This window comes from Mobula hypostoma, chromosome 6, assembly GCF_963921235.1.
Source record: "Mobula hypostoma chromosome 6, sMobHyp1.1, whole genome shotgun sequence".
Lineage (NCBI taxonomy): Eukaryota > Metazoa > Chordata > Chondrichthyes > Myliobatiformes > Myliobatidae > Mobula > Mobula hypostoma.
The window spans coordinates 96,336,973-96,355,797 of NC_086102.1; the positions used below are offsets into that span (position 1 = coordinate 96,336,973).

At 44.4% G+C, this 18,825-nt stretch overlaps 1 protein-coding gene across 1 annotated transcript in view; it reads left to right on the forward strand.

Annotated features, from left to right (window-relative positions):
• LOC134348224 (lysosome membrane protein 2-like) overlaps positions 1-18,825 on the forward strand; it is a 181,380-nt gene that overhangs the window by 131,697 nt on the left and 30,858 nt on the right. The window contains exons 5-7 of the mRNA XM_063051277.1: positions 609-700; positions 5,970-6,089; positions 8,256-8,425. Of these exons, the coding sequence (XP_062907347.1) occupies positions 609-700; positions 5,970-6,089; positions 8,256-8,425 (382 nt within the window). The remainder of the gene's footprint in view (positions 1-608; positions 701-5,969; positions 6,090-8,255; positions 8,426-18,825) is intronic.

Here is an 18,825-nt window from a genome sequence, read left to right on the forward strand (position 1 = left end):
TCAACAATCAATGGCAGGACATTGAGTGCTGTGGAATAACAGAAGGACCTTGGAGGGTACTGGGTGTACCCTCCCAGGGTATCTGTTGATCCTTAAATGAGAGCAGGACAGGTTGACAAGATGGTTAATAAGAATGACACAAAGCTTTCCCACGGTATAGGAATATGAGGTTCCAAAAAAGCTGTTAGAATGCTGTCCTAGCGATTAGGCAGGATTGGAGATTTGTTATTGTGAGGATAAAGAGGAGGGCTGAGGAAAGACTTAACTGAGGTTTATAAAATTATGAGTGGGCTCAATAAAATAGGGTAGATTAATACCCTCAACAGAACGGTCCAAAACCAAGGGCCAGCGAATTAAAGTAATTATTGGAAAGGTTAGAGGGGAGGGGAGGAAATTGTTCAGTGGAGATCTGGAACTCACTGTCTGACAGTGAAAGAGACTTCCTCCACACTTGGATGTGTATGTGAAGAGCTATGATCAGTAGAGTGCTGGGAAAGGGAACCATACTGACGCGCACTTTTACGACCAGCACAGAAATGATGGGAAAAATAGCCTCCTTTTGTATCACAAATACTTTGAGATTCTAATGACATTTAATCCTTTTTCAGCTCAATGGAACAGATGATGGAGAGTATTTATTTAGCACTGGCAAAAAAGATTACATGGATTTCAGCAAAATATTAATGTGGAAAGGACAAAGGTATGTAACAGTTCATATTTCCATTTATTTGTATTAAGACCTTGTACTGATACCTTATGAATGGATTGGGAGGCAATTGTCTGACAAAGTGAATACTTGTCATTCCGAGTTCCTGTGTTGTTCTACTGCTCCTGTCCCACTCCAAGTGACCTGACCCATAAGCAGAGTGACTTTTGCACAGTTCCCATCACAGAGTCCCACTGAAGCAGACTGTTCGCAAGCAGGAGCCTGTCAAGCTATTTCTTCCACAAAAAATCAATTCAATAAATGATCAAATAAACCCACTCCAGTGAGGGTGAAGGATAAATATTAAATTCCATGTTCTACTCTGAAAATTGCCAGAGAACCTTCTCGATACACCAGAGGTAGAAGCAGGGTCATAGTTTAACATTTCAACAGAAAGCATCTCCTTTGAGACTGCATTTCCCCTGAGTGCCAATCAACATGTCATGGCTGTGCCATTTTAGAGTGGGCCCTAAAGCCTTGAGAGGAAAGTTTAGCACACTGCATTGATTTCCTGTCTGCTGATAACTATCCTGTGTCAGCACACAGGATATCAGATTGCTTCATTCAAGTAACATATTGAACAAATCAACCCCTTCATACAGTCACATAAAATCAAACAGAACTGTAATTACAGAGAATATAGATCAGTACAGTACAGGGACAGATGCTTTGGTCCATGTCTGTGACAACTGTAATAACAAATTAAATTCTTCTCTCTCCCTGCACATGATCCGTATGCCTCCACTCATGTGACTGTCTGTGCCTCATAAATGCCAGTATTGTGTCTGTTTCTACCACTCTCTGTGTAAAAGACTTGCCCTGCTCATTTCCTTTAAATTTTCCCTCTCTTACCTTAAAGCTGTATCAAAGATCCATTTATTATCTAGGTATACAACTCTGAAATCCTTCTTCTCCAGATAGCCATGAAACCAAGGAAGAAAAGAATGGCAGCACAATCATCAATCCCCCCAAATCCCTCCTCTCTCACAAAAAAATGAACAAAAACAGAACAGGCACATCAATCCCCAAAGCCCCCTCCTCCACACATAAAAAAGAGAAAGATTGGGTGAAAAAGACAGAATATAAAAGACTATAAGACAGTTAAAAAAAAGTCTACAGTCCAAGTCCATATCCAAAACACAGGAAATCTGGGAGCACAGTGGCAGACCGTTCCCTCTTCGTAGCAGAGCAATCTCACCAACAATCCCCTCTCCGGCAGCAGAGCGATCCCACCAGGATCAATAGGTCTGTCTCCCCTCTGCAATAACAGAGCAATTTCACCAGTGATCAAAAAGCAGTCTCTCCTCTCTGATAGCAGAGCGATCCCACCAGCGATCAATAGGTCAGTCTCCCCTCTCCAGCAGCAGAGCGATCCCACCAGGATCAACAGGTCCGTCTCCCTTCTCCTTGGCAGAGTGATCCCACCAGCAATCAAAAGGCAGTCTCTCCCTCGGGCAGCACAGCGATCCCCCACATCACAAGGCAGCCTCCCTTCTCTGATAGCAGAGTGATCCCACCAGCAATAAAAAGGCAGTTTCCCTTCTCTGGCAGCAGAGTGATCCCACCAGCGATCAAAAGGGAGTCTCCCCTCTCTGATAGCAGAGCGATCCCACATGCGATCAGAAGGCAGTCTCCCTTCTCCATAGCAGAGCGATCCCTCAGATCAAAAGGCAGTCTCCCTTCTCCATAGCAGAGTGATCCCACCAGCGATCAAAAGAGAGTCTCCATTCTCTATAGCAGAGTGACCCCACCAGTGATCAGAAGGCAGTCTCCCTTCTCCATAGCAGAGCGATCCCGCAGATCAAAAGGCAGTCTCCCTTCTCTGTAGCAGAGTGATCCCACCAGCGATCAGAAGGCAGGCAGCTGGCACTCACCTTCCGCAGTCGCCTTGATGTTTCAGTCTCCCTTGTCGCTTTAGTCGGTAAACAATGGAAGCTTTAATCGGTGAAATGGAGTTGAACAGCAGCTTGTGCCCCACAGCCTTCTCGCCACGAGGTTCCAACACACTGCCTCTGCCTCCCGGAATCCCCTTGGAGACTGCAGAGGGCTGAAGCACTCAAACGATCTCCAAACTACAAATCACAGGCTCCAACAGTTCCAGAATCACATTCAAGATGATAAACAAACACAAAAGACATAAAAGAAGTGAAAGATATGGTTTCATGATTTATCAGAAGATGTCGACCAAAGGACTGCTGTACACAGGTGCCACCTTGACCCGAAGATTCTCCAGGTGGAGCCTCTTAGTATTTGGTATTTCTACCCTGGGATAAAACTCTATCTACCCAGTCTATGCCATTCATAATTCTATAAACTTCTATCTACCAAATCTATGCCATTCATAATTCTATAAACTTCTATCAAGTTTCCTCTTAGCTTCCAGCACTCTAAAGAACCCAATCCAATTTTGTCGAACTTTTCCTAATACCGCCTAATCCAGGCAGCATCCTGATAAAGCTCTTCTGCACCCTCTCCAACAACTCCACATCCTTTCTAAAACGGAGTGATATGGCTGCAAAAGTCTGACACTGAGTGCACTAGCCGATGGTAAAACATGTCATATGTTTTCTTTTCATCCTATCTGCTTGTGTTGTCAGGGCGGTGTAGATTTGGACTTTCTACATCAGTGTGACCAAGGGCTCTTCCATGAACTATATTCTTTCCACTTAAAGTTTACCACTTTTGCATCCATATCTCCAACTGATCTGTACCCCACTGTATTCTTTGACAACCATATCCGTTGTTAACAAAAGTTAACAAAGAAAAATGAATTATCAACAGGCAACTTCAGACTAACTCTGTCTCAATTTGTACAAGCTGAACTCAGACTAAACTCTCTCTCAGTTTGCACAGCTAGTAGTTTGAGATGATGTCACTTGCTTTCTCAATCACAGGCAGGTAAATACTGAATAAATAATGACATTGTTCAAAAAATATAACATGAACATTTAATACATATCTTTTAGCTCAAAGGAAAGAAGGTTTGCATGATATTATGTTCTTCATGTCCCTTTCAGATAATCCAAATTGAATTTTATGTCCAAAGACATACTTTTGAACTGTAACTGTAGCCAGTTTGTAGACACAGCATTATGAGTAGGAGTAGACTGTTTTCTCACATCCAGGATGAGAAATAAATGCTGGACACACACAGGAGATAGCTCTCCTCCTGTTCTTTTTCAAGTTGGAGTTCTGAGTTCCACCTTCCAGGCCATCTCTGGCACAGAGGTTCAGAAGCAAGGAGGGGTGATTTATTCAGCACTTCAGGAGGTCCCATTTCATAATCCCCCTCCATATAGTAACCCCTCAACCTTCTACATTCCAGAGAAAAATGTCCCAGCCTATCCAGTCTCCCCTTACAACACAAGTCCAGTAGTCCTAGTAACATCCTCGTAAATCTTTTGAAGCCCCCACTTCAGTTTAATAACATCACTCCGAGAGAAGAGTGCGCTAAATGCAACCTTACCAACATGACATTCCAGCTCCTGAAATCAACATTCTGACCAATGAGGCAAGCATGCCAAATACCCGTCTTCACTACCCTGTCTCCCTGTGTGGCCATTTTCAATGACCTGTGTATCTGCATCTGTGACCTTTGCATTTCTGTTCTACTAAAGTCCCTGGGGCCCTACTGTACAAGTTCCATGCCAGTTTGTCTTGCTTGAATTAAACTCTGTCTGCCATTCCTCAGCCAACTGATAACTGTACCACCAACTTTAGGGTGATCTGTAAATCTACTAACCCTGTCACTGACATTCTCATTCAAGGATGGCATAGTAGTATACCGTTTACCATAACACTTTCCAGTGACATGGGTTCGATTCCTCCCATTGTCTGTAGGAGTTTATATGTTAAGAGTCATGGAGAAGTACGACCCATCTAGTCCATGCCAAAAACATTTAAACTGCCTACTCCAGTGACCTGCACTGGTACCATATCCCTCCATACCCCTACTATCCATGTACCTATCCAAACTTCTCTTAAATGTGGAAATCCAGCTCGCATGGACCACTTGTGCTGGCAGCTCGTTTCACACTCTCACGACCCTCTGAGTAAAAAAATTTCTCCTCATGTTACCCTTAAACTTTTCACCTTTAACCCTTAAGCCATGACCTCTGTTTGTAGTTCCACCCAGCCTCAGTGGAAAAGACTGCTTGTATTTACCCTATCTATACCCCTCATAATTTTGTATACCTCTATCAAATCTCCTCTCAAACTTCTAGGTTCTAATGAACAAAATCCTAACCTATTTAATCTTTCCTGATAACTCAGGTCTTTGTAGCAGCAGTACAATGCAATACATAATAATAGAAAAAAACTGTGAATTACAGTGAGTATAAAATAGTTACATTAAATAAGTAGTGGAAAATAGAAATAAACAAGTAGTCAGGTAGTGTTCATGGTTTCAATGTCCATTCAGAAATTGGATGACAGAGGGAAAGAAGCTGTTCCTGAATCGGTGAGTGTGTTCCTTCAGGCTTCTGTACCTCCTACCTGACGATAGCAATGAGAAGAGGCCATGACCTGGCGATGAGGGTCTTTAATGATGGACAATGCCTTTTTGAGGCATTGCTTCTTGAAGATGTCCTGGATACCACAGAGCCCATGATGGAGCTGACTAAGTTTACAACTCTCTGCACCTTATTTCAATCCTGTGCAGTGACCCCCTTCCCCACACCAGACGGTGAGGCATCCAGTTAGAATGCTCTCCATGCTCTCTCAATCTGTAGAAATTTAAGTGTCTTGAGTGACATACTAAATCTCCTCAAACTCTCAATGAAAGAAAGCCGCTGTTGTGTCTTCTTTGTAGCTGCATTGATATATTGGGTCCAGGATAGATCCTCAGAGGTATTGACACCCAAGAACCTGAAATTGCTCACTCTTTCCACTTCTGATCCTCTACGAGGACTGGTGTGTGTTCCCTCATCTTACCTTACTGAGGTCACTCTACTGTTTTAACTGTTAAAGCACATTGTTTAAACAAGCACATACTGGCCTGGAACTAGATTCATCGTCATAGAGTCATACAGCACTACAGCACAGAAAAAGGCCCTTCAGCCCATCTAGTCCATATCAAACTGCTGTTCTACCTAGTTCCATTGACCCACACCTGAATGTCTTAAACCTGCGTGTTCCTCATGTTAATGGTTGTTATTAAGAACTTTCCACCGCTCCACTGTCATCACCAATGCAGACAGAAGTGGCTAAGATAGAGGAGTCAGTGACTGATGTCTTCAATGCTTTGACATTTTCCGTTGGACAGATCACTTAACTGGTGGGCATCGAATACCTCCAACATGATCAATGGAACAGATGGAGCTACCTTCCACCCGCTAATAAAAAAAGACGAATCCCTCTACATTTTTGCTCCTGATATTTGCAGGTAATTGAATAAATGTAACCCGAGCACCATATATACTGACCATTTTGATATTACAAGATCAATGCAAATGCAGAAAATGTGGGAGTACTCAGCGGATCAGGCAGCATCTTTGGGGAGAGAACTAGAGCAAATTTTTCCATCCAACAATCCTCTGACAGAACTGAAAAATATCTGAAAATCTTGTGTTTTAATTTGCAGATGGAAGGACTGGTGGAGAAGACAGGAATGTCTCTGGGTAGAGAGTGAAGGAGAGAGAAAGAGAAAGAGAGACAGATAGAGCGGGGGAAGAGAGACGATGGAGAGGGAGAGACAGATAGAGATAGAGAGTCATAGAAAAGTATGACACAGGAACAGGCCCTTTGGCCCATCTAGTCTGTGCTAAAACATTTGAACTGCCTGGTCCCATTGAACTGCACCTGAACCACAGCCCTCCGTACCCCTCCCATCCACGTACCTATCCAAGCTTCTCTTAAACATTGAAATTGAGCTTGCATGCACCACTTGCACTGGCAGCTCGTTTCACACTTCCACAACCCTGAGTGAAGAAGTTTCCCCTTGTGTTTTCCTTAAACATTTCACCTTTCACCCTTAACCTATGACCTCTAGTTGGAGTCATACCCAACCTCAGTGAAAAAAGCCTTTCTATACACCTCATAATTTTGGATACCTCTATCAAATCTCCTCTCAATCTTCTACATTCCAATCAATAAAATCCTAACCTATTCAATCTTTCCTTATAACTCAGGTCTTCCAGACCTGATAATATTCTTGTAAATTTTCTCTGCACTCTTTCAACCTTGTTTACATCTTTTCTGTAGGTAGGTGTCCAAAACTGCACACAATACTCCAGATTAGGCCTCACCAAAGTCTCAAAGAACTTCACCATAATATCCTATCTTCTGTACTCAATACTTTGATTTATGAAGGCCAATGTGAAAAAGGCTTTCCTTATGACCATAGCTACTGTACCTGTACCTCCACTTTCGGTGAATTATGGACCTGTATTCTCAGATCCCTTTGTTCTACCACACTCCTCACTGCCCTACTATTCACTGTGTAACACCTACCCAAGTTGGTCCTTTCAAAGTGCAACACATCGCACTTGTCTGCATTAACTTCCATCCACCACTCCCCAGCCCACCTTTCCAGCTGGTCCAGATCCTGCTTCAAGTTCTAACAGTCCTCCTCACTGTCCACTACACCCCCAATCTTGGTGTCTTCTACAAATTTGCTTTTTCAGTTTACCACATTGTCAAGATTGTTGATATAGATGACAAACAACAACGGGCCCAGCACTGATCCCTATGGCCTTCAGTTGGCGAGGCAACCATCTACTACCACTCTCTGGCTTCTTCCACAAAGAATGCTGAGTGACTGAACCATTTTGACCAACCTCCCATGCGGGACCTTGTCAAATACCTTCTCCATGTAGACAACATCCACTGCTTTGTCTTCGTCAACTTTCCTAGTAACTTCTTCGAAAAACTATAAGATCGTTTAGACATGACCTACCTCGCACAAGCCCATGTTGATTGTCCCTAATCAGTCCCTGTCTATCCAAAATATGGTGAGATGTAGAACACAGCCATTACAGTTGTTGGAAATCTGAGGTAAGAAAGGTACTGGGAATACCGAGAACACCATCGATTGAGAGTGGAAAATGTTGATGTTACACTACAGGCCTGTTCTGACACAAACCATAAAGGATGATTATCTAAAATGTGATACTAGGAGAGAAATGATGGAGGAGGATCTGAGGGTGAGGAGACAAGAGGAGGGGAGGGGAGGGGAGGGGAGTAGGTGAGGGGAATGGGGGAAGGGTGAGAGGTGGTGGAGGGAGGTGCAGAGGAGAGGGGGTGTTAGTACAGAAGGGTAGAAGGTCAGAGCAAATGCAAAGGCCACGTGGTGAATGGGTAGTACAAAGGAGAGAAAGAGAGAAAAGGATCAGGTACAGAAAGAGGAATGACTGAGTGCAGGAGAATGAAGTAGAAATGGTTGGGATTGAGGGGTCTGGTAAGAGCAAGCATTGGAAGGTGTTTGGGGAGAAAGGATAAGTTTGGAGCAAAGAAGAGGACAAAAGCAAGAGGGAAGGCAGGAGGCCAGAACAGGAAGTAGAAGACAACAAACATTCTTTGTAAACAATGTTGAATATTCCCTCTTTTACAGGTCTCTGTACTTGACGTTTGAAAAAGAAGTTCAGGTGAAAGGAATCAGTGCATATCGGTTCACTGTTCCCAAAGAGATTTTTGCAATTGACAATCTCAGTATCGAAGGATTTTGTCCAGCAATGAACTGCCATCTGTCTGGAGTCCTGAACATCAGCGTCTGCAAGCAAGGTGCAGAACCAGAGGATAACAGATATTGTATTCAGTAGGACCAATCATTTTGACAATCCATGATCACAAGCTTTAGCTGGACTTTGGTCCAGGTCTTCCATCCTGTTGTTGACACTCAGCTCCACCTCGCCCTGGGTGAGGGGTTTCTGATCCCCCTAAAGTATGGTGACAGTCTTCTCTTAGTAGTAGTATATCCTGTCACCTTCCAACTCCACTCCTCCCCAATAAGTGTCCCCCGCCCTTGCCATTTCCCTAGTCTCCCTCCTCTTTACCCTTCCCTTCACCCTTGGCTTCCCCCTCCACCTTTCCACCACTACCTCCCCTCCTCTCATTTCCTCTCCATTCTTTTTCCCTCTCCATCAATTCTTCTAATCCTCAGTCCCCACAAATCCCGTCCCATACCATTGTAAGCACTGTAACTAATAACCGGTTCTGCTGTCCCTTTGTGAAAACCCCATCTCCATACTGAGCATTCTGTCACTTAGAACAGTCAGAAACAGGACCTTCGGCCCAACTCACCAATGCTGACCAGGACGCCCATCTGAACGAGTCCTATTGTCTACATTTCAGTCAGATTGCTCCAAACTTCCTCTGGCAGCTCATTCCATATATACACAATCGTGTGCATGAAGAATTTTTACCTTCAGGCCCTTTTAAATCTTTCTCCTCTAACTTTAAACCTATGCCTTTTAGATTTTGATTCCCTTTCCATGAAAAACAACTATGTGCATTCAGCATATCTACAGTATGCCCTTCATGATTCTATACGTGTCTACAAAATCACTCCTCAGTATCCCAAACTCAGAGGAGTAAAGTTCTGACCTGCCCAACCTCTCCCTATCACGCAGACCCTCAAGTACTGGCGACATTCTCATAAACCTTTTTTTTTGCACTTCTTGCAGCTTAATGACATCTTAATTACAGGGTGACCAAACCTGTACACAGTACTATCGGTGCAGCCTCACCAACATCACGTACAACTGCAACATCACAGCTCCTGTACTCAGTGGCCCGCCTCTTGAAGGACAGCATGCCAAACATTTTCTTTATCACCCAATGACACCACTTTCAGGAAACTGAACTACAGTATGTATCTACGCTCCAAGACTCTTCTGTTCTACAACATTCTCCAGGGCTCTACAATTCACTGTGAAAGTCCTACCCTTGGTTTAACTTCACAAATCACAAAACCTCAGACTTATCTGAATTGATAGCTATTTGTTAATCCTTGACCCACTTGCTCAGTTGATCAAGAGCCCTTGTGATTTTTGATAACCCTCTTCACTATACATCTATTACCTTCTCTTGTTGGAAGAAGGAACCCTGCTCAACCTGCTTATTCTTTCCTTATGGGTACACCACCAGTGTTGTCCTGACACCCTTGTAGACCGAGCTTCCAGTTTTAATGGTGTGTCGCTTTTGTTTATATCAAATGAGCGACCAGTGTTGCTGTTGATCACCTCTACACCGTCCTTTAACACAGCACTTCATTTGCCTGAGGTTTTAGTGGGAAATGATCACTTGCTTGATGACAATTGATCATCACATGGAGTATCGCAGAGACTTGGACTATGCATAGAGACTTTTTGGCAGTCGTGTTAAATCTTATCATTGTGCATCCTATCTATTCTTGGTGAGTATAGGGTGTTTTCAGCTGGGCTTTGTAATTAATACAGCAGGGAACATGTCATCCAGTACAACAGAATGCTGCTTTCACAAATTACGTAACTCTGCATCTTTGGGGTGGGGAATATTAAAGGTTTCCAACCCTATCCCTCCTTTTAAAGGTTTTGTAGAATTTAACTTTGTCATTAACTTATGGTTTCTTTGACATTAGTCCATGTGAGATCAGTTGTGTGATGTTAGTATTCATAGACTTAAGTAGCAATTAGGTGTTGAGTTAGAGCAAACTACCAGGTAATTATTATCAATAGGGTTTGATCTGGGACTGAGATTTTGGGTTTATAACCACACCAGTAAATATAAACATAGAGGGGTTTGTAACCATGCCGGCAAATATAAACACAGAGGGGTTTGTAACCATGCCGGCAAATATAAACACAGAGGAGTTCGAAACCATGCCGGTATATATAGAAACGTAGAAACATAGAAAATAGGTGCAGGAGTAGGCCATTCGGCCCTTTGAGCCTGCACCTGCCATTCAGTATGATCATGGCTGGTCATCCAACTCAGAACCCTGTACCAGCCTTCTCCCCATACCCCCTGATCCCTTTAGCCACAAGGGCCATATCTAACTCCCTCTTAAATATAGCCAATGAACTGGCCTCAACTGTTTCCTGTGGCAGAGAATTCGACAGATTCACCACTCTCTGTGTGAAGAAGTTTTTCCTAATCTCGGTCCTAAAAGGCTTCCACTTTATCCTCAAACTGCGACCCCTCGTTCTGGACTTCCCCAACATTGGGAACAATCTTCCTGCACCTAGCCTGTCCAATCCCTTTAGGATTTTATATGTTTCAATAAGATCCCCCCTCAATCTTCTAAATTCCAACAAGTATAAACCTAGTCGATCCAGTCTTTCATCATACGATTCCCAGGAATCAATCTGGTGAACCTTCTTTGTACTCCCTCTATGGCAAGGATGTCTTTCCTCAGATTAGGGGACCAAAACTGCACACAATACTCCAGGTGTGGTCTCACCAAGGCCTTGTACAACTGCAGTAGTACCTCCCTGCTCCTGTACTCAAATCCTCTTGCTATGAATGCCAGCATACCATTCGCCTTTTTCACCGCCTGCTGTACCTGCATGCCCACTTTCAATGACTGGTGTATAATGACACCCAGGTCTCGTTGCACCTCCCCTTTTCCTAATCGGCCACCATTCATATAATAATCTGTTTTCCTGTTTTTGTCACCAAAGTGGATATCCTCACATTTATCCACATTAAATTGCAACTGCCATGAATTTGCCCACTCACCCAACCTATCCAAGTCACCCTGCATCCTCTTAGCATCATCCTCACAGCTAACACTGCCGCCCAGCTTCGTGTCACCTGCAAACTTGGAGATGCTGCATTTAATTCCCTCATCTAAGTCATTAATATATATTGTAAACAACTGGGGTCCCAGCACTGAGCCTCGCGGTACCCCACCAGTCACTGCCTGCCATTCTGAAAAGGTCCCGTTTATTCCCACTCTTTGCTTCCTGTCTGCCGACCAATTCTCTATCCACATCAATACCTTACCCCCAATACCATGTGCTTTAAGTTTGCACACTAATCTCCTGTGTGGGACCTTGTCAAAAGCCTTTTGAGAATCCAAATATACCACATCCACTGGTTCTCCCCTATCCACTCTACTAGTCACATCCTCAAAAAGTTCTATGAGATTCGTCAGACATGATTTTCCTTTCACAAATCCATGCTGACTTTGTCCGATGATTTCACCGCTTTCCAAATGTGCTGTTATCACATCTTTGATAACTGACTCTAGCATTTGTCAGGCTAACCAGTCTATAATTCCCCGGTTTCTCTCTCCCTCCTTTTTTAAAAAGTGGGGTTACATTAGCCACCCTCCAATCCTCAGGAACTAGTCCAGAATCTAAAGAGTTTTGAAAAATTATCACTAATGCATCCATTATTTCTTGGGCTACTTCCTTAAGCACTCTGGGATGCAGACCATCTGGCCCTAGGGATTTATCTGCCTTTAATCCCTTCAAGTTAGCTAACACCACTTCCCTACTAACATGTATTTCCCTCAGTTCCTCCATCTCACTGGACCCTCTGTCCCCTACTATTTCCGGAAGATTATTTAAGTCCTCCTTAGTGAAGACAGAACCAAAGTAGTTATTCAATTGGTCTGCCATGTCCTTGCTCCCCATAATCAATCCACCTGTTTCTGTCTGTAGGGGATCTACATTTGTCTTAACCAATCTTTTACTTTTCACATATCTATAAAAGCTTCTACAGTCAGTTTTTATGTTCCCTGCCAGTTTTCTATCATAATCTTTTTTCCCCTTCCTAATTAAGCCCTTTGTCCTCCTCTGCTGGACTCTGACTTTCTCCCAGTCCTCAGGTAAGCCACTTTTTCTGGATAATTTGTATGCTTCTTCTTTGGAATTGATACTATCCCTAATTTCCCTTGTCAGCCACGGGTGCACTACCTTCCTTGGTTTATTCTTTTGCCAAACTGGGATGAACAATTGTTGTAGTTCATCCATGTGATCTTTAAATGCTTGCCATTGCATATCCACCGTCAACCCTTTAAGTGTCATTTGCCAGTCTATCTTAGCTAATTCACGTCTCATACCTTCAAAGTTACCCTTCTTTAAGTTCAGAACCTTTGTTTCTGAATTAACTATGTCACTCTCTATCTTAATAAAGAATTCCACCAAATTATGGGCACTCTTACCCAAGGGGCCTCTCAAGACAAGATTGCTAATTAACCCTTCCTCATTGCTCAAAACCCAGTCCAGAATAGCCTGCTCTCTAGCTGGTTCCTCGACATATTGGTTCAAAAACCATCCCTCATACATTCCAAGAAATCCTCTTCCTCAGCACCCTTACCAATTTGGTTCACCCAATCTATATGTAGATTGAGGTCACCCATTATAACTGCTGTTCTTTTATTGCACACTTTTCTAATTTCCTGTTTAATACCATCCCCAACCTCACTACTACTGTTAGGTGGCCTGTACACAACTCCCACCAGCATTTTCTGCCCCTTAGTGTTATGCAGCTCTACCCATATCGATTCCACATCCTCCCGGCTAATGTCCTTCCTTTCTATTGAGTTAATCTCCTCTCTAACCAGCAATGCTACCCAACCTCCTTTTCTTTCATGTCTATCCCTCCTGAATATTGAATATCCCTGAATATTGAACTCCCATCGCTGGTCACCCTGGAGCCATGTCTCTGTGATCCCAACTATATCATAATCATTAATAACAATCTGCGCTTTTAATTCATCCACCTTCTTACGAATGCGCCTTGCATTGACACACAAAGCCTTCAGGCTCGCTTTTACAACACTCTTAGCCCTTATACAATTATGTTGAAAAGTGGCCCTTTTTGATTTTTGCCCTGGATTTGCTGGCCTGCCACTTTTACTTTTCACCTTACTACTTTTTGCTTCTACCCTCATTTTACACCCCTCTGTCTCTCTGCACTTGTTCCCATCCCCCTGTTATGAACTAACCTCCTCTCTCCTAGTCTCTTTAATTTGATTCCTACCCCCCAACTATTCTAGTTTAAAGTCACCTCAGTAGCCCTCGCAAATCTCCCCACCAGGATACTGGTCCCCCTAGGATTCAAGTGTAACCCGTCCTTTTTGTACAGGTCACACCTGCGCCAAAAGAGGTCCCAGTGATCCAAAAACTTGAATCCCTGCCCCTTGCTCCAATTCCTCAGCCACGCATTTATCCTCCACCTCATTGCATTCCTACTCTCACTGTCGCGTGGCACAGGCAGTAATCCCGAGATTACTACCTTTGCGGTCCTTTTCCTCAACTCCCTTCCTAACTCCCTATATTCTCCTTTCAGGACCTCTTCCCTTTTCCTACCTATGTCATTGGTACCTATATGTACCACGACCTCTGGCTCTTCACCCTCCCACTTCAGGATATCTTGGACGCGATCAGAAATATCCCAGACCCTGGCACCAGGGAGGCAAAATACCATCCGGGTCTCTGGACTGCGTCCACAGAATCGCCTATCTGACCCCCTTACTATCGAGTACCCTATTACAACTGCCCTCCTCTTCCTTTCCCGACCCTTCTGAGCTACAGGGCCAGACTCTGTGCCGGAGGCACGGCCACTGTCGCTTCCCCCAGGTAAGCTGTTCCCCCCCCCCCAACAGTACTCAAACAGGAGTACTTATTGTCAAGGGGCACAGCCACCAGGGTACTCTCTATTATCTGATTCTTCCCCTTCCCCCTCCTAACCGTGACCCACTTGTCTGCCTCCCATGGCCCCGGTGTGAACACCTGCCTGTAACTCCTCTCTATCAACTCCTCACTCTCCCTGACCGGATGAAGGTCATCGAGCTGCAGCTCCAGTTCCCTAACGTGGTCCCTTAGGAGCTGCATCTCGGCGCACCTGGTGCAGATGTGGACGTCCAGGAGGCTTGGAGACTCCACGGCCTCCCACATCCGGCACCGAGAACAACAAACTGCCCTCACACTCATACTGCTCCCCTCCTCAAATAACAACAAAAAATAAATACCAAACCTTCCTCACCTCACCCGTTTCTGCTTAAGCCCGTTGAGCCAAGCCCTTAAGCCTTCACTCTGCTCCCGGCTCACTCCACAGCCTGCAGACTACGCTGCCCGCTGTATGAGGCTCTGCTCCTTTTAAATCTTCCGCGCTTCACTTCCGCTATAAACACAGAGGTGTTTGTAACCACGCCGGTAAATATAAACACCGAGGGGTTGGTAACCACGCCTGAAATATAAACACCGAGGGGTTTGTAACCACGCCTGAAATATAAACACCGAGGGGTTGGTAACCACGCCGGTATATATGAACACCGAGGGGTTGGTAACCACGCCGGTATATATGAACACCGAGGGGTTGGTAACCACGCCGGTATATATGAACACAGAGGGGTTGGTAACCACGCCATTAAATGGCACTCCAGTTCTACAGAGTGGAAATCTGGGGATCTTGTTGAATGGGAACCTAATGCAGCAGTGGAGGACAAGAAGGGCTGTTTTTGTATTATTCAAAGAACAAAGGTGATGAACTGAGACCTTGGATACATACATGGAATTATGATGTAGTGGCCATTACAGAGACTTGGCTGGGACCAAGGCAGGAATGGATTCTCAATATTCCTGGATTTCAGTGCTTTAAAAGGGATAGAGATGGTGGAAAAAGGGGAGGAGGGGTGACATTGCTGGTTAGGGATACTATTACAGCTACAGAAAGCGTGGGTAATGCAGCAGGTTCCTCTTTTGAGTCAATATGGGTGGAAGTCAGGAACAGGAAGGGAGCAGTTACTCTACTGGGGGTATTCTATAGGCCCCCTGGTAGCAGCAGAGATACAGAGGAGCAGATTGGGAGGCAGATTTTGGAAAGGTGCAAAAATAACAGGGTTGTTATCATGGGTGACTTTAACCTCCCTAATATTGATTGGCACCTGATTAGCTCCAAGGGTTTAGATGGGGCAGAGTCTGTTAAGTGTGTCTAGGACGGATTCCTGTCACAGTATGTGGACAGGCCGACCGGGGGAATGCCTTACTAGATCTAGTACTAGGTAATGAACTGGGTCAGGTCACAGATCTCTCAGTGGGTGAGCATCTGGGGGACAGTGACCACCGCTCCCTGGCCTTTAGCATTACCATGGAAAAGGGTAGAATCAGAGAGGACAGGAAAATTTTTAATTGGGAAGGGCAAATTATGAGGCTATAAGGCTAAAACTTGCGGGGGTGAATTGGGATGATGTTTTTGCAGGGAAATGTACTATGGACATGTGGTCGACGTTTAGAGATCTCTTGCAGGGATAAAATTGTCCCGGTGAGGAAGATAAAGAATGGTAGGGTGAAGGAAGTATGGGTGACAAGTGAGGTGGAAAATCTAGTCAGGTGGAAGAAGGCAGCATACATGAGGTTTAGGAAGTAAGGATCAGATGGGTCTATTGAGGAATATAGGGAAGCAAGAAAGGAGCTTAAGAAGGGGCTGAGAAGAGCAAGAAGGGGGCATGAGAAGGCCTTGGCGAGTAGGGTAAAGGAAAACCCCAAGGCATTCTTCAATTATGTGAAGAAAAGAAGGATGACAGGAGTGAATTAGAGATAAAGGTGGGAAGATGTGCCTGGAGGCTGTGGAAGTGAGCGAGGTCCTCAATGAATACTCCTCTTCAGTATTCACCAATGAGAGGGAACTTGATGATGGTGAGGACAATATGAGTGAGGTAGATGTTCTGGAGCATGTTGATATTAAGGGAGAGGAGGTGTTGGAGTTGTTAAAATACATTAGGATGGGTAAGTCCCTGGGGCCTGACGGAATATTCCCCAGGCTGCTCCACGAGGCGAGGGAAGAGATAGCTGAGCCTCTGGCTAGGGTCTTTATGTCCTCGTTGTCCACGGGAGTGGTACCGGAGGATTGGAGGGAGGCGAATGTTGTCCCCTTGTTCAAAAAAGGTAGTAGGGATAGTCCGGATAATTATAGACCAGTGAGCCTTACGTCTTTGGTGGAAAACCTGATGGAAAAGATTCTTAGAGATAGGATCTATGGGCATTTAGAGAATCATGCTCTGATCAGAGACAGTCAGCATGGCTTTGTGAAGGGCAGATCATGTCTAACAAGCCTGATAGAGTTCTTTGAGGAGATGACCAGGCATTTAGATGAGGGTAGTGCAGTGAATGTGATCTACATGGATTTTAGTAAGGCATTTGACAACGTTCCACACGGTAGGCTTATTCAGAAAGTCAGAAGGCATGGGATCCAGGTAAGTTTGGCCAGGTGGATTCAGAATTGGCTTGCCTGCAGAAGGCAGAGGGTCATAGTGGAGGGTATACATTCAGATTGGAGGGTTGTGACCAGTGGTGTCCCACAAGGATCTGTTCTGGGACCTCTACTTTTCATGATTTTTATTAACGACCTGGATGTGGGGGTAGAAGGGTGGGTTGGCAAGTTTGCAGATGACACAAAGGTTGGTGGTGTTGTAGGTAGTGTAGAGGATTGTCAAAGATTGCAGAGAGACATTGATAGGATGCAGAAGTGGGCTGAGAAGTGGCAGATGGAGTTCAACCCAGAGAAGTGTGAGGTGGTACACTTTGGAAGGACAAACTCCAAGGCAGAGTACAAAGTAAATGGCAGGATACTTGGTAGTGTGGAGGAGCAGAGGGATTTCGGGGTACATGTCCACAGATCCCTGAAAGTTGCCTCACAGGTGGAAAGGGTAGTTAAGAAAGCTTATGGGGTGTTAGCTTTCATAAGTCGAGGGATAGAGTTTAAGAGTCGCGATGTAATGATGCAGCTCTATAAAACTCTGGTTAGGCCACACTTGAAGTACTGTTCCAGTTCTGGTTGCCTCACTATAGGAAGGATGTGGAAGCATTGGAAAGGGTACAGAGGAGATTTACCGGGATGCTGCCTGGTTTAGAGAGTATGCATTATGATCAGAGATTAAGGGAGCTAGGGCTTTACTCTTTGGAGAGAAGGAGGATGAGAGGAGACATGATAGAGGTGTACAAGATAAAAAGAGGAATAGATAGAGTGGATAGCCAGCACCTCTTCCCCAGGGCACCACTGCTCAATAAAAGAGGACCTGGCTTTAAGGTAAGGGGTGGGAAGTTCAAGGGGGATATTAGAGGAAGGTTTTTTACTCAGAGAGTGGTTGGTGCGTGGAATGCACTGCCTGAGTCAGTGGTGGAGGTAGATACACTAGTGAAGTTTAAGAGACTACTAGACAGGCATATGGAGGAATTTAAGGTGGGGGCTTGTATGGGAGGCAGGGTTTGAGGGTCAACACAACATTGTGGGCCGAAGAGCCTGTAATGTGCTGTACTGTTCTAGGTTCTACGTTCTACATATAGAGGATTGTCAAGACACCTCAGACCAAAGGAATGGTCCAAAACTGTTTTCTGCGAGTATTTTGATATACTTCCCGTTTGCCAGACAACCACAGAGTAGAAGGTAGAGTTGGAGGAGCTTTAGCAGCTGACATAAACGTACACAGTCCTTGGCTCAAAGTGTCTTTTGGATGGTTGGTATCTCATCACTCAGGAGACTGTATAGAAAGACTGAGTGATTGTCACATAAAGAGCAGGTAGGTGATTCAGGGCAGCCCAAAGGGCATCTGCTCTCTGTACTGTTCCAGATACTGATGGGGGAAGGTACAGTTGAGTCCAAGCACCATGGGTATCTCAGCTGTACAGAGAAAGAGATATTAATCATTTGGATGAGAATACAGATTGATCAGTTTTCAGATGACACCAAAACTGATGGAATAATGGACAGTGAAGAAGATCGTCTAAGGTCAAGTAGGAAAGTGGGCAATCTGATGGAATTTAACTCAACCAAATGCATAGAGATGTCATTTGAGAAGATAAATTGATCCACTTTTACCTGTTCCACATACAGATGCACAGCTAAAAGTAACCGAATCTTTCCAGTAGTCGAGTTAGTAATCCATATACATATGGATCCATATGGGGTGGGCTTTATAATTCTGTGTAAAGTATTTAAATTTGGAATAATGTGATTGTAGAGACAGAAACAGGTCAATTTATTCTTAAATGTTAAAAAAGAAACCGCATTTACCACCTCGTCTGGCAGCTCATTCCATACTTCCACCACTCTCTTTGTGAAGAAGCCCCCCTAATGTTCCCTTTAAACTTTTCCCCCCTCACCCTTAACCCATGTCCTCTGGTTTTTTTCTCCCCTTGCCTCAGTGGAAAAAGCCTGCTTGCATTCACTCTATCTATACCCATCATAATTTT